The 15,497-nt window shown below is 39.0% G+C and overlaps 1 protein-coding gene across 2 annotated transcripts in view; it reads right to left on the reverse strand.

Moving 5' to 3' along the window:
• Positions 1–12,376: 12,376 nt before the first annotated feature.
• Positions 12,377–15,497, reverse strand: part of egflam (EGF-like, fibronectin type III and laminin G domains) — a 192,036-nt gene continuing 188,915 nt past the window's right edge. For both annotated transcript variants that reach the window (XM_061933514.1, XM_061933521.1), the window contains 2 exons: positions 13,136–13,239; positions 12,377–13,021 (listed from right to left, as the gene is read on the reverse strand). In XM_061933514.1, coding sequence (XP_061789498.1) covers positions 12,870–13,021; positions 13,136–13,239 — 256 coding nt within the window. In that variant the 3' untranslated portion in view covers positions 12,377–12,869. The remainder of the gene's footprint in view (positions 13,022–13,135; positions 13,240–15,497) is intronic.

The raw sequence follows: 15,497 nt of genomic DNA on the forward strand, positions 1-15,497 counted from the left end.
TGCAGGAAAAGTCAAGGATCGAGGGAGGCAGAGGGAGATCCAGGGAAAAGTGAGACGCACAGCTCACTTTCAAGGCGACGGAGGGTACTGCGGGGACGACACAAGAGAACAGGATTACATCAAGCAGGACGTGGCTTACTGAAGACTATATTCCGGCGCCGGCATGCCAGGTTGTCCAAGCTTATGAAGGCAGCTCCTTCATTACAGGCAGGTGCGCTGATTGTCGGTAAATGATAGCTGCAGGGCGGAGACGTGTGCGGCCGTGGGCGTGTCCCGAGGTGCGACAAAAGCGCAAGGATGATGGCGCATTCCAATGCGCTCTGGCCGTGACATGACAATGAGAAACCTTGGAGAGGACCGCAGATGTGGGTGAGCCCCCCCTCCTCTAGGGGAGACCGGATGCAATGGACGTCGAGTGGGTCTAGCGTAATGTTGTGAAAGTCCAGTCCATAGTGGATCTAACATAATAGTGAGATTCCAGTCCATAGTGGTGCCACCAGGAGACCATCCCGAGCGGAGACGGGTCAGCAGCGCAGAGATGTCCCCAACCGATGCACAGGCGTGCGGTCCACCCCGGGTCCCGACTCTGGACAGCCAGCACTTCATCCATGGCCACCGGACCTGTGCCCCCCCTCTCCCTTGTGGAGAGCAGAAAAGAAAAGAAACGGCAGATCAACTGGTCTAAAAAGGGGGTCTATTTAAAAGCTAGAGTATATGTGGAGAGGCGGGGCCGGCGGTCCGACACCGGGGCCCGCTCCAAGATGGCGGCGAGGGGGCGTGGCCTGCAGACCCGCGTCCAAATGGACTACAGGTGCGTGGGTCGGGCAGCTACACTGAAAAAAGTGACTTTTTGGTGCTGTAAACTCTATTAGAGTAACTGTCATAATTTATACCTAATATTTTTAACATTCAGTAAGAACTAGAGTTTTTTAAGTAAAATTAAACATTGTATTAACGTAATACATGAATTATGGGGGAAGAGTAAGTTTTACTTATGTTTCCTCATACTATTTAAATGTTTAATAGTTGTACGTACATAAACCTAAAAATATTACATAAACTTTACTCTGAAAATCTAGTGTTTTGAAATGCATGCACGACGACGCATGCGCACAGCACAACAGGCTCCGGCCGTTAGGATCTCTTCACAGAGCACTGCAAGGTGTATTGTAGCGCCAGAAAGTCATCCCACAGGTAAGTTATTACGTTCTGTTTTAAATTTGTGATAATATACGTCTGCATGTAGTTTGATGCAAGATATGTAACTGCTCATAAGTTAATTAAGTTAAGTTAAGTAAGTAAGTAAGTAAGTAAGTAAGTAAGTTCTGTAAAAAAAATTAGCATAACGCTACATTGGTCCGTGCTGGGAGGGCTACAGTTTTTCCTGATAAAAACTAAAGTTAACTAAATAAAGTTAGGATATTAAAAAACCACCAACCTAACGGTATAACTTTTATCAACTGACGTCAACATAGTAGAACATGGTATTGTTCTCTGTAAAACTTTTGGCGGCGACACTGAAGTAACGTTAACGTTAGTGAATTAATGTTAATTAATGTGCATTGGGAATGAGGGGGCAATACTGCTGAATGTTTGGGAGAAATGCCCAAGAATAGGTTTTTAAAACACACATTTACTGACAGAAGCGCCAGAGGTCTTTGAGAGCATCAGCTTGCGATTACAAAGAGACTTCGCTGGCAGTTTTCTTTCCTTTCTTTTTTTTGACAAGAAGCTAGTTATCGGTGTGAAGCCCACAGCAACATGTTTTTGTAATTCAATGAAAGAATGGATTGTTCATTACAACTTCTACTCGCAAATAAATCTGTCATGTGTTAATTGTTTTATTTAGCTAGACAAAACAAAATGTTCATTAATGTTTATGATGTAGTTTATTTCTTATTGAAATATTTTTCCATCAACAGGAAGCAAATCAGAACAGAACATTATTCTCATAATTCAGGCAAGTAGAAAATAATGTATGCATTATATTGCTTTGTTATTTTCCCTTATTCATCCATCATAATGTAATATTAAAATTGTGGCTGAATATTTTAGACCATTGTTTTCATACCACAAATTGTGTCTCTTCATTTTCAGGGTGCCCTTTGGAGGAGCCAGTGGACTTTGTGCAAGGGAGGTGCCGTGGGGATCAAGATGAGGCCGCTCCTGGACAGACTGAGTCAGGTGTGCTTGTTTTGCTTGTTCATACAGTACGTTTTACAGGGAGCTGGACCTACTTTTTTTCTCACTCACAGACACATACAGTATACACATACAGGACAAGCCTCACACTTGGTAGATTCCATGCCCTTGCACGCTCTGGGTCCATGCACTTAAAACACGAGCAAATATATGCACTTGTGTTTTCACTTGACAGTTGATTGTGTATGTATAATGGTTATGTTCATGTTCTTAATCTGTTCACAGAAACAGAGCATTGAGATGAGGCGTGAAACCATTATCCGCAGCCTTATACTGTACCTTGGCGAGAAGGAAGAGGAACTTTTTGAAGACTGCTTGGTATTGCATTATTTTAATCATTTAAAAATATGTTTTAATGACACAGGTTAATTTAATGTTAAAGTTAAGAGGAAAGCAGACAAAGGAACATATATTCTTGTGTTCATTCTTCCCTGATAATGAAGTCACTTTGAATGATTCATGCAGTTCTATTATTTGTTTCTCAATAACATTCTTCTTTTTTGTTGTAAATTGTATGCAGGAGGACAGCCGGAGTGATGTCAGTAACCTCATCCTCAAAATACTCGTCGTCCACGGTGCTGATGAGGATCCAGTTGATGTCTCCATCCTTGTGGAAGGCCATGAGATTTTGCCAGGGTGCAACAGTACTGCGAAAGCTTGCTCACTGCTCATGGGACTGATTTATGCCCTGAACTTGGCATACCCTCCCACCTTGCGCTACACTTTTGAAGTCTTCCAAAAACTCATGCTGGAGCTGGATGGATTCAAACTGTCCCCAAAAGTAAACACCTTGAAGTTGAAGTTGCTTTCCTAAATGCATGTCATGACTTTGTCATCCTAGAGGAGGAAAATGACATCATTTATGGACCCTTGTTGAGGACGTAGCATCATGCATGGACTCTTGTGAAGAAATGCCAAGAATTAGCACTGAGTTCCAGTTCATCTTGGTTTACTAGTGGGTTGCCTGTCATAAATGTTTTTCATTTTTTGTCAAATAAGGTATCTGTTAATGACAGTAAAGATTGTATTCTTCAACAAAAATGGTTAGACACCTTATTTTTAGTTGATTATGTTGATTTTATTTCATTAATGTTTTAATTGCATACTTAAAAGTGCACTAGTCAGAGGACTGGTTTAAATGTTGATATTGCACTTTTTCAGTGTAGTTTGTAAGATTTTAATTGCATATTTGAGAAGTGACTATGTTACCAGATCTATGTTGGATTTGGTGTATAATGTGTAATACTGTGTATTTGTTGTTTACCAGTCATACCAACCTTTGGATATTTTCTTTAAAAAATATACTATTACTACTATTTACTTTGAATACCTTTTGCTGGAGATACATCTTTAAATTACTGTTAGTACAAATTCTAATGCAGTACAATATAATGCACTTTTACTATTAACGCAGTACTTGTACAGTACATTCTGTTTTTCCCCCCATTTAAATAAGGGTATACATAATCCATACACCACTGCTCAAAGTTTAAGAGGCGGTTTCTGTCCTGACCCTCTCCCAGAAGTTGTTGTTGAGTATTATATTTCTGCAATGAATGTAGAAACTCTGTTTCAGAGGGTTGTAAGATTGAACTAAAAAGAAACTGTTTAATTGCATTGTAATTTAGTTGTGTGATATGTGATACATATATATTAAATGCATAGAGTATTGGTTAAATTTATTTGGTAACATTTATCAAAAGAAAACTGGCAATGATTACCTAATTTTAGTGAGTAATGTAAAGTAATGCAACCAAGTAAATTAAAATGTCAAGCACAAGAAAATAATTAAAATCTACTGAATTACTTCATAACAGCAAATACTACAGATATATAAAATTTACTTAAAATTTTGAGTAAAATGATGTTCCTGCCGATGAAAAACAAGTAGACTTTACTTAATTTGTTTAAATAAATATAACTTAAAACTTGGATGTAATTAAGTAACTGTTACTTAATATCTTCACAACTGTTATGTTATATGGTAAGTAGAATTTACTTGATACTGGCAAGTGAGTGTTACTTGATATTGCAGCATTAAATTTTACTTAAATCATTTGCGTGCAAATACTTACAATAATTTTTTTAAGTAAATCTTATGAGTTATTTTTTTCAGTGTAGGCACAATCAGATAATCTGTCTGTGTATAAAAGGGTGACAGCCGAGAGAGACGGGAGGAGAGGTGGAGAGCAAGAGGCAAGACGCGGAGCACAGTACACCGCGAGAGCGAGACGGAGAAAAGGCAGCTGCTGAAAAGCACGCCAAAGGCGACGTGCTGCTGAAAAGCAGACGGCGGACGGGAGGAAACCATCCTCTGCTACCACGCGAACGACGGCGACGTGCTGCTGAAAAGTAGACGGCGAACGACGGCGAACGACGGCGACGTGCTGCTGAAAAGCAGACGACGGACGGAAGGAAACCATTCGTGTGCTCACGTAAGAAAAGGCAGCTGCTGAAAATCACGCCAAAGACTCTGTTCCCGAAAAAATAAAGAAGTCTAAACCATCTCACGACAATGTCTTCCCTGGAATGGTCCTGAGAACTCACCCGGAATCAAGGGTCTTCCACAGTATACAAATGAGTTTTAAGATCGGACTTAAATGCTTCTATTGAGGTAGCACCGCTAACTGTTACCGGGGTCAAAACGTGGACCTTGGGGTGTTGTGTTTTCCCGGAATGCAAAGGAAAGTTGGCGCGGGCAAGGCGTGAAGGTAAGGACATGTTTATTTTTACACTAGCAAAAAGAACAAACGAAAAGCGCGCACAATGGCGTAGAACAAACTTGACTAAATGAAACCAAAAGACTAGCACAAAGGCAATTAACTACGAACGTGAAACAAAAACACTTACTGTGGCATGGCATGAAGCATGAACTATAGTAAACAGGAATCTCATGGGTAGAAGAGGTAGTAAGGATAATGTCACCAGGACGATCAATAGAAAAAAGACAGGTTTAAATAACAGTGGCATGATTAGTGACAGGTGTGTGAGTTCAAATGAATCAGGTGCATGACATGAGGACAGGTGAAAACGAATGGTCACTATGGTGACAAAAACAAACAAGAGTGCACAAAGAGTCCAAAAACCAAACCTGAACAAACAAAACATGATCACACAGACATGACACCGGGAGGGCATTCCAGAGTCCTGGAGCCCGAATAGAAAACGCTCTTTAGCCTGCAGAATTTTTTTGGGGACTCTGGGAATCACTAATAAGCCGGAGTTCTTTGAACAACATTGTTTAAAGATGTATTATTGGTGTCATGATCTCACATAACAGTTATCATTAGTCTGTTGTATTTTGTGTTATTTCCTGTCCAGCGCTCTTATTTTTCATTCCACTTCCTGTTTGCCTCCGTTTACCACCACTCCTCCCTCACCTGTCCCTACCGGCGTTTTCCCTAGTCCAGTCAATAGGGCTTCTCGTCTGCAGACAAACATCAGAACGTTTGTTACAACGTAACATTTAGAGTCACACTGCAAGACAAAAAAAAGTCAGAATTATTTAAGTAAAGTCAGAAATAATAAAGAGATGTCGTTGTGAATTACATAAAACTAAAAGACTGTTTAAAGTTTAAAGGACACTTTAGACATTAGACAAACTTTAATGATCCACAAGGGAAATTGTTCCACAGAGTAGCTCAGTTACAAAGGATGGAAAGTGTAAGGACAATGCAGGTATAAAATACACTAAAAATGTACCGTAGTAGCAATAAAAAAATATAACTGTAGAGGTTGCCCTCTAGTGGGTTCTGCAGACCACCACACACTGCCAGGAAAGCCCGGGATTCAGGGTATAACACGGTTTTGTCTGTCTGCGTCGTGTGTCTCTCTCGCTCTCTCTGGCTCCCACTCCAGCTCCAACAACGTGTCTCATGCCGGCTGCTGCTAATAAAGGCCCAGATAACAAGGCCCACCTAGGCCATCCACTCACCTGTCGCTGTCTTCGATGCCGGTCCTGGCACACCCCGTTCAAGATGCAGCAGCCGGGTGGCAGATTGAGTAAAATAATGTTTTTTTAGTACAAACAAAAGAAAACACACTCACAAGTGAGTGGGAGAACGCACAACTAAGAATGGAAAATAACAAGAGAAGGCAAGTGCAAACTAGACACAGAACTTTTTTTTAAATAGGAAACAACCTGTCACGACGGGGACTATGGCGACGCAAATTACTGCGTGGATTGTTTTCCCAAGATGCAAAACGACTTGACTGGACATGACGTGAAGTTAAAGACATGTTTAATTACTCTATTAAAAAGTGTAAAAAAAAAAAGGCGCGCGCAAGGCGGAGATACAAACTTGGCTATGAAAACAAAAAACTAGCACAAAGGCAAAACTATGGACATGAAACAAATAAACACTTACTGTGACAAGAACTATGGCATGGACATGAGTAGTAGAGGTAATGTCGCCAGGCCGACTGCCTGGCAACTACAAGCTTAAATAATAATGACATGATTAATGACAGGTGCGTGAGTCCGAACCCATGACAGGTGAAACTGATGGTCGTCATGGAAACAAAACAAGGGAGTGAAAAAACAGGAACTAAAAGTGTCCAAACCCCAACAGAACATAGCCAAACAAAACATGGTCACAAAGACAAGACACAACCCGTGTACGTTAAAGCAACGCACAGCAATAGGCAATGATCCCACTCAAACAGGAGACTGATTGGCAACCCGATACAGGTGTGTCCCGGTTTGCAATCAATGACAGGTGTGGCAACGAGTACTACTCCTGACCATTGCCGAAGAAGTCTTAACATGATCGTCAGGAGACGTTTCGATAACAGATCCTTTTCATATTTTGAGACCTAGAAAGGGCCTTCGATCGGCTGCTCTGACCACTTCACAGATCTTGTCCAGGCTCTTCACAACGGGATGACTGGCCGATGACCCCTTCTCCATCACCACTGGCCCCAAAACTACCATTCCGCGACCAACTGAAGGCCACTGCATGCCACAAGAAAAATTTATTTAAAAAAAAGCATAATGTTCAAAAAATTAAGCAGACTTTTAGGGATTTTGCATCATTAATAGCTCGTAGAAGGATTTTATTGGAGTGGAAATCACAGTTTGCCCCCTATGGCTTAAGGACCCCTATGTTTTTCTTAGATTTAGAGAACATTAAATATAATCTGAGGGGTACACCAAAACAATTTAACTTGACCTCGGGCTGCATAATTAGTTTTTTTGTTGTTGATTTTATTTAGTGACACTTCCCTGTATGTTTGTGATTTTAATTTTTTTTGTTACTTTTTTTCCCGCCTTTTAGTCATTTCATGTGATTCTCTATCTGCTTGTGGTGAAGAGGAAGGCAGTACATTGCTACCCACTGTGACTGAAATGTAGGACGGGGGGTGGGAGGGGGTGTTATTATTTTACTTTTATTATTTTTTGTAATTATTTATTATTTTTTAAATAAATATTAAATCAAAAAATTTAAAAAACGTGTCATTTTACTCGAGTACAATGAAGTTATAAAATATAATAATAATAATAATAATAATAATAGATTTTATTTGTAAAAAAAACACTTTGCATTGAGTAAACAACCTCAAAGTGATACAGTGTATTAATACAAATAAAAAGATAATAAAAAATAAATACAAATGAAATCTAGAACAGCCAAGTAGCTAAAACTAGTATGCATATATCTAAAAAAAAAAGGGGTTTTAAAAAAAAGAAGGGTTTTTAAGCCTTTTTAAAAGCATCCACAGTCTGTGGTGCCCTCAGGTGGTCAGGGAGAGCGTTCCACAGACTGGGAGCGGCGGAGCAGAAAGCCCGGTCTCCCATTGTTCGTAGCTTTGTCCTCGGAGGTTGGAGGAGGTAAGCCTGTCCGGAGCGGAGGTGTCGTGTGGAGGATTTGGGGGTGAGAAGTTCTTTGAGGTAGTGGGGGGCATTTCCATGGAGGCACTGGTGGACTCTAATATTTATATTAAAGTCTTATTATTATATTTATTTAATATTCCAAGAATGAAGTCATAATCTGACTTGATTATGGTAATCACAGCTGTTTGAATGTTCATATGTAATACAGAGCAGAGATTCAATTACCAAATAATAAGCTTTTTCCTAGTCTTTTTCGAACATGTTGTAACTGGAAACATATGAAGTACCGTATTGTAACTCGTCTTTTGTTCCTGCTTGTTTTGTTCCACGTTGGCCTGCAAGAGAGCCCTGCGAATTCTGCCTAGCAACAAGTGTGACGCGACTCGGTGCAAGAATGTGTCTGTGACAGAGTAAACATTTTTATTTGAGTGGGATAATGAATCACCAGTGTTGGAATAGAAAAAAAAAAATCAAGAAAGAGAAAGAGAGAGAGAGAGATACTCTTTTTTTCCCCCCATATAAAAACATGACTGTGTGTCCTAAAAGAAAATCAAAACAGACGAACTAAGAGCTTCATCCTCAACGAGCATCGACCTTTAAAAAACAGAAAATAACAACACACACCTTGTCTACGGAGCCACACAACCACTAGAAGACCAACACGAAGAACACACACACACATACACACACACATGTTATCATTTGGAATGGGGACCATGTGTTTGATCATCACTTGTGGGGACCACCCTTTCTACAGGTTGTGGAGGCATAAACATTTTTTGGTAAAAGTTAGCTCATACACGTCTTTAAATCTCTGGATTGATGAAGTAATGTGCTGATCATTCTTACTGGGGACCCTAGGGAAAAAGAGTTAATATGGTTCATAGGGGACCAAATTTAAATAATTTTGCATAATTCACACAAATTTGTATGTGAAAAAAGTTCAAATGAAATATGACATAATGGTCAGAATACAGCACTACAGTTGTCCTCTTATAGGAAGTTTCACCACTTAAATATTAAAGCAAATCCTGCATTTTCTGTGACATTACTGAAAACTGCTATTTGGCAGTAATGAAGTTGTCTGCAACTCCAACTACCATATATACCGTATTTTTCGGACTATAAGTCGCAGTTTTTTTCATAGTTTGGCCGGGGGCGCGACTTATACTCAGGAGCGACTTATGTGTGAAATGATTAACACATTACCGTAAAATATCAAATAATATTATTCATCTCATTCACGTAAGAGACTAGACGTATAAGATTTCATGGGATTTAGCGATTAAGAGTGACAGATTGTTTGGTAAACGTATAGCATGTTCTATACCAGTGGTTCTTAACCTGGGTTCAATGGAACCCTAGGGGTTCCGTGAGTCGGGCTCAGGGGTTCGGCGGAGGTCAAGACACACCCGACTCATCGTGTAAATAAAAACTTCTCCCTATCGGCGTAATACGGATACGACAACAGCAGAAGTCAGACTGATTTGCAGGTGTGTCATTTGTTGTGAGTTTATGCACTGTGTTGGTTTTGTTGTTTGAACAAGGTGATGTTCATGCACGGTTCATTTTGTGCACCAGTAAAAAAAAACATGGTAACACTTTAGTATGGGGAACATATTCACCATTAATTAGTTGCTTATTAACATGCAAATTAGTAACATATTGGCTCTTAACTAGTCATTATTAAGTACTTATTAATGCCTTATTCGGCATGGCCTCATTATAACCCTAACCCTAACCAAATAACTCTAAATTAAGTCTTTATTACTTAGAATATGTTCCCCTAGTGTCCAAATAACTCAAAATTACCATATTTTTCGGACTATAAGTCGCAGTTTTCTTCATAGTTTGGCCGGGGGTGCGACTTATACTCAGGAGCGACTTATGTGTGAAATTATTAACACATTACCGTAAAAATATCAAATAATATTATTTATCTCATTCACGTAAGAGACTAGACGTATAACATTTCATGGGATTTAGCGATTAAGAGTGACAGATTGTTTGGTAAACGTATAGCATGTTCTATATGTTATAGTTATTTGAATGACTCTTACCATAATATGTTAACATACCAGGGACGTTCTCAGTTGGTTATTTATGCCTCATATAACGTACACTTATTCAGCCTGTTGTTCACTATTCTTTATTTATTTTAAATTGCCTTTCAAATGTCTATTCTTGGTGTTGGCTTTTATCAAATACATTTCCCCCAAAAATGCGACTTATACTCCAGTGCGACTTATATGTTTTTTCCCTTCTTTTTTATGCATTTTCAGCAGGTGCGACTTATACTCCGGTGCGACTTATACTCCGAAAAATACGGTAAGTCTTTGTTACTTAGAATATGTTCCCATATTATGAGGGTTAAATTATTTTATTTTTCATTTTATCATATTGTTGCTGTTTTTTTATTTTATTTATTATCCTCAATAATGATTAGAAAATACAAATAAAAATACCAATAATAAAAAAACAACTAAAACAAATTCTGATGTTTAAATCGTAATTGTATTTTACTTCTTTTTATTTATTTTTTTAAAGGTTATTACTTTATTTACACAAGCAGTGGCCACTGTGGTCAATAAATATATTTTATTAAATTGGTCCAGCGGATTAAAAAAAAAGAAGTAAAAATGACAGAAAAAAAGATAAAAGAAGTTATGATAGTTCAATCTTTTTTTATATACACCCTAACCAAATAACTCTAAATTAAGTCTTTGTTACTTAGAATATGTTCCCATAGTGTCCAAATAACTCTAAATTAAGTATTTATTACTTAGAATATGGTTATTTATGCCTCATATAACGTACACTTATTCAGCTTGTTGTTCACTATTCTTTATTTATTTTAAATTGCCTTTCAAATGTCTATTCTTGGTGTTGGCTTTTATCAAATAGATTTCCCCCAAAAATGCGATTTTTACTCCAATGCGACTTATATATGTTTTTTTCCTTCTTTATTATGCATTTTCGGCCGGTGCGACTTACACTCCGGAGCGACTTATACTCCGAAAAATACGGTAAAAGGATGGAAAATTCTGAATGTGAATCATACTTTAAGGTAATAATGTTTTATAATCACGCTGTATGAAAATGTCATCCGAAGGGACACTAAACCAGATTTTGTTTTTGGAAAATGATGTATTAGTTTTAACTAAGGATGGATACCATACAGAATCACAGTACTATTAATGCCAGGATAACAAATGTTTCACTTTTCATTTAGTCAGATCCATTCTGAAGATGCCTATCATTTAAAAAGGTTTCCCTTTAGGGCAGTGGTCCCCAACCTTTTTGTAACTGCGGACCGGTCAACGCTTGAAAATTTGTCCCACGGACCGGGAGGGTGGGTGGTGGGGGGGTAGGGTATTTATTTATTTTTATTTTTTATTTTTTTTGCCATAAAAAATACAGTCATGTGTGCTTACGGACTGTATCCTTGCAGACTGTATTGATATATATTGATATATAATGTAGGAACCACAATATTAATAACAGAAAGAAACAACCCTTTTGTGTGAATGAGTGTAAATGGGGGAGGGAGGTTTTTTTTGGGTTGGTGCACTAATTGTAAGTGTATCTTGTGTTTTTTATGTTAATTTAATAAAAAAATAAATAATAATAATAATTTTTTGGTAAAAATTTTTGGAAAAATTATTATTATTATTATTATTATTTTTTTTAAATCCACGTACCGGTACCGGTGGTTGGGGACCACTGCTTTGGAGGACCTGTTTCTTTGTCCCCATACCGTCAGAGGTCCCCTAAAGGTGACTGTGTAAACCATTTGTCCCCAACGGTACCGGTCCGTGGATCGATTGGTACCGGGCCGCACAAGAAATAAAATAAATAAATAAATTAAAAAAATGTTTTGTTTTTTAATCCACGGCTGCGACCTGGTGGTTGGGGACCACTGCTTTAGGGGACCTGTTTCTTTGTCCCCATACCATCAGAGGTCCCCTAAAGGTGACTGTGCGGTACCGGTCCGTGGATCGATTGGTACCGGGCTGCACAAGAAATTTAAAAAAATATTTTTTTAATTTTAAATTATTTTTTTTATTAAATCAACATAAAAAACACAAGATACTCTTAAAATTAGTGCACCAAACCAAAAAATCTCCCTCCCCCATTTACACTCATTCACACAAAAGGGTTGTTTCTTTCTGTTACGGTATTAATATTTCTGGTTCCTACATTATATATCAATATATATCAATACAGTCTGCAAGGGATACAGTCCGTAAGCACACATAACTGTATTTTTTTATGACAAAAAAAATAAATTAAATAAAATACCCCCCACCCCCCCGGTCCGTGAGACAAATTTTCAAGCATTGACCAGTCTGCAGTTACAAAAAGGTTGGGGACCACTAGTGTAAACAGAGCGATGTCCCCATTAAGTAAGCATTGCCAGAACACACACACACACACACACACACACACACACACACACACACACACACACACACACACACACACACACACACACAAAGAAAGAAAGTTTCTAAGGCCGAAGCAAAGAAGCAGATCTACTGTAGGTCAGAAAGTTCCCTCGTAAATTTCATCCCAAGGATCACTCGCTTCTTTCCGCCGATCAAAGAAGGATTTGCAGTTAAAAAAAGAAAAAAAAAGAGATGTGCTTGGGATTATCCCGTCAAAAATGTCCTTCTTAAAACCTGTGGCCTGCAAGCGTGCTTCGTCGCCTCCTGTGGCCAATCTGTGAACTTCAACCGTGTCAGTGTTTCAGAGTCACTTCCAACAATGACAACAACAACAACAACAAAAACAAAGTTCAAGACGGCGCGCTTCAAAAAGAGGACCTGAGGCTCTACTTGGAGCAGGTGTTGATGTTCTTGCCGTCGGCGGCTGCCTCCACCAGCGCCAGGTGGTAATCCGTGGACAACGTGAAGTGTGACACGCAGCCCAGCAGGCCTCCGACGTATTGTCTGTTGGTGTGCAGGGCGATTTCCTTCATGCCGCCTGCACACACACACACACGCACACACACACGTACATACACACACAACACACAAACACACCGTGATCAGAAAGTTCATTAAAATAGTTTTTAAAGGAGGTGTTGCTGCTTCTTACCAACATATAACGGTCCATTGATGTTCAGTTGTCGCATCTTGCCTGGTGAACGACCCGTTTGGACCCCATAGTCGTCCACTGTCAGCTTCCCGGACTGTCCATCCCTACACACACACACATTCATGTATTTGTTACCTTATTGAGACCTCCGAAAAACGCCTATGTTAGAATAATTATGTATATATTATCATCATAACTTTATGCTTAAAGCAGAACATTATCACTATTTCAGAAGGGTTAAAACCATTAAAAATCAGTTCCCAGTGGCTTATTTTATTTTTCGAAGTTTTTTTCAAAATTTTAACCATCACGCAATATCCCTAAAAAAAGCTTCAAAGTGCCTGATTTTAACCATCGTTATAAACACCCGTCCATTTTCCTGTGACGTCACATAGTGAAGCCAACACAAACAAACATGGCGCATAGAACAGCAAGCTATAGCGACATTAGCTCGGATTCAGACTCGGATTTCAGCGGCTTAAGCGATTCAACAGATTACGCATGTATTGAAACGGATGGTTGTAGTGTGGAGGCAGGTAGCGAAAACGAAATTGAAGAAGAAACTGAAGCTATTGAGCCATATCGGTTTGAACCGTATGCAAGCGAAAACGACGAAAACGACACGACAGCCAGCGACACGGGAGAAAGCGAGGACAAATTCGGCGATCACCTTCTAACCAACGATTGGTATGTGTTTGTTTGGCATTAAAGGAAACTAACACCTATGAACTAGGTTTACAGCATATGAAATACATTTGGCAACAACATGCACTTTGAGAGTGCAGACAGCCCAATTCAGGCGCGCTAAGAACATATATTTTTCAACGATTTCAGCACTCAGGTTAACCATACCTAAATAGACACAAAATACTGCGTTACACAAGGCTACCCGAATGTACTCGAATGACTGAAAAAAATAAATGTTTTTAAGCTAAATTATTGGTAAACACAGTTTATGTATAATAATTTACGTAAAACCACGAGTAATGAATAAAGTTTTCATCAATTAATATATTCTGTAGACATACCCTCATCCGCTCTCTTTTCCTGAAAGCTGATTTGTCCAGTTTTGGAGTTGATGTCAGCATCTGCTTTGAGTGTCGCAGGATATCCACACATTTTTGCCATCTCTGTCGTAGCATAGCTTTCGTCGGTAAAGTGTGCGGAACAAACGACTGACCATTTCGTCGGCTTTCCCCACAGCCTCGTATTTTGAACAAATTTCGTCCAATTTCTTGCCACTTTCGCATCTTTGGGCCACTGGTGCAACTTGAATCCGTCCCTGTTCGTGTTGTTACACCCTCCGACAACACACCGACGAAAGTGAGAAAATGGCAGATTGCTTCCCGATGTGACGTCACGTTGTGACGTCATCGCTCCGAGAGCGAATAATAGAAAGGCGTTTAATTCGCCAAAATTCACCCATTTAGAGTTCGGAAATCGGTTAAAAAAATATATGGTCTTTTTTCTGCAACATCAAGGTATATATTGACGCTTACATAGGTCTGGTGATAATGTTCCCCTTTAAGGGCCGTTGCTAAAAATGATTGTCAATTGTGCTGAAGTGGTATTTTTGTATCTGTGCAAGCTGGCAATCCAAAAGATTGCCAGTTTGTCTTTATCAGTGTTGTGTCCAGACTCGGCCTGCTGACGGCCAAGGCCGAACATGGCCGTGACGCAGACAGAGCAGAGACAAGGCGATATGATCTGCGTCAACTAATTTTCATTTATTCTATAATCATATATTGTGTCTAACCGGAGTTGTCGAGATTACCCCCTTCCCTCAGCGACAGCTTCAGTGATGTAATAGGGCCCTTCCTAATAAATAAAGAGGCGCGCGGGCTTGACTTTTAGAACGTAGTTTGGATCTGTAACTAGAATACAGCCCAAAACACGTGTCTCCTCGAGCTAAATTGAACTCTGTCTCTGCATGATTCCTTGCTTCTTGTCTGATTATTAGATGTCATCAGTGTTTGGACCTGACAGCCTACCTCTAGTATTATAATAAAAGTCGTCATTTTACTCAACACAAGTCAAAATTCGACAAGAAAAACGGAACATTTGTGCAATATCATGATAAAAGTTGGAATTTTACTCATTAACAGTCGCAATTTTACAAGAAAAGTTTAAAACGTGGGCAATTTTATGAAAAGAGTGGTAATTTCCCTCGAAAAAAGTCACAATTTTAAAAGAGCACTATAAAATTGTTATATATTATATGTTATAATGATAATCTGAATTTTACTTGGTAAAATGATGACAAAAGTCCTAATTTTACTCAAAACATGTCACTATTTTACAAGAACAAAAAAAAAAATTGGCAATATTGTGATAAAAGTCTGAATTTTATATGACAAATGTC

Source organism: Nerophis lumbriciformis, linkage group LG03 (assembly GCF_033978685.3).
Source record: "Nerophis lumbriciformis linkage group LG03, RoL_Nlum_v2.1, whole genome shotgun sequence".
Classification (NCBI taxonomy): domain Eukaryota; kingdom Metazoa; phylum Chordata; class Actinopteri; order Syngnathiformes; family Syngnathidae; genus Nerophis; species Nerophis lumbriciformis.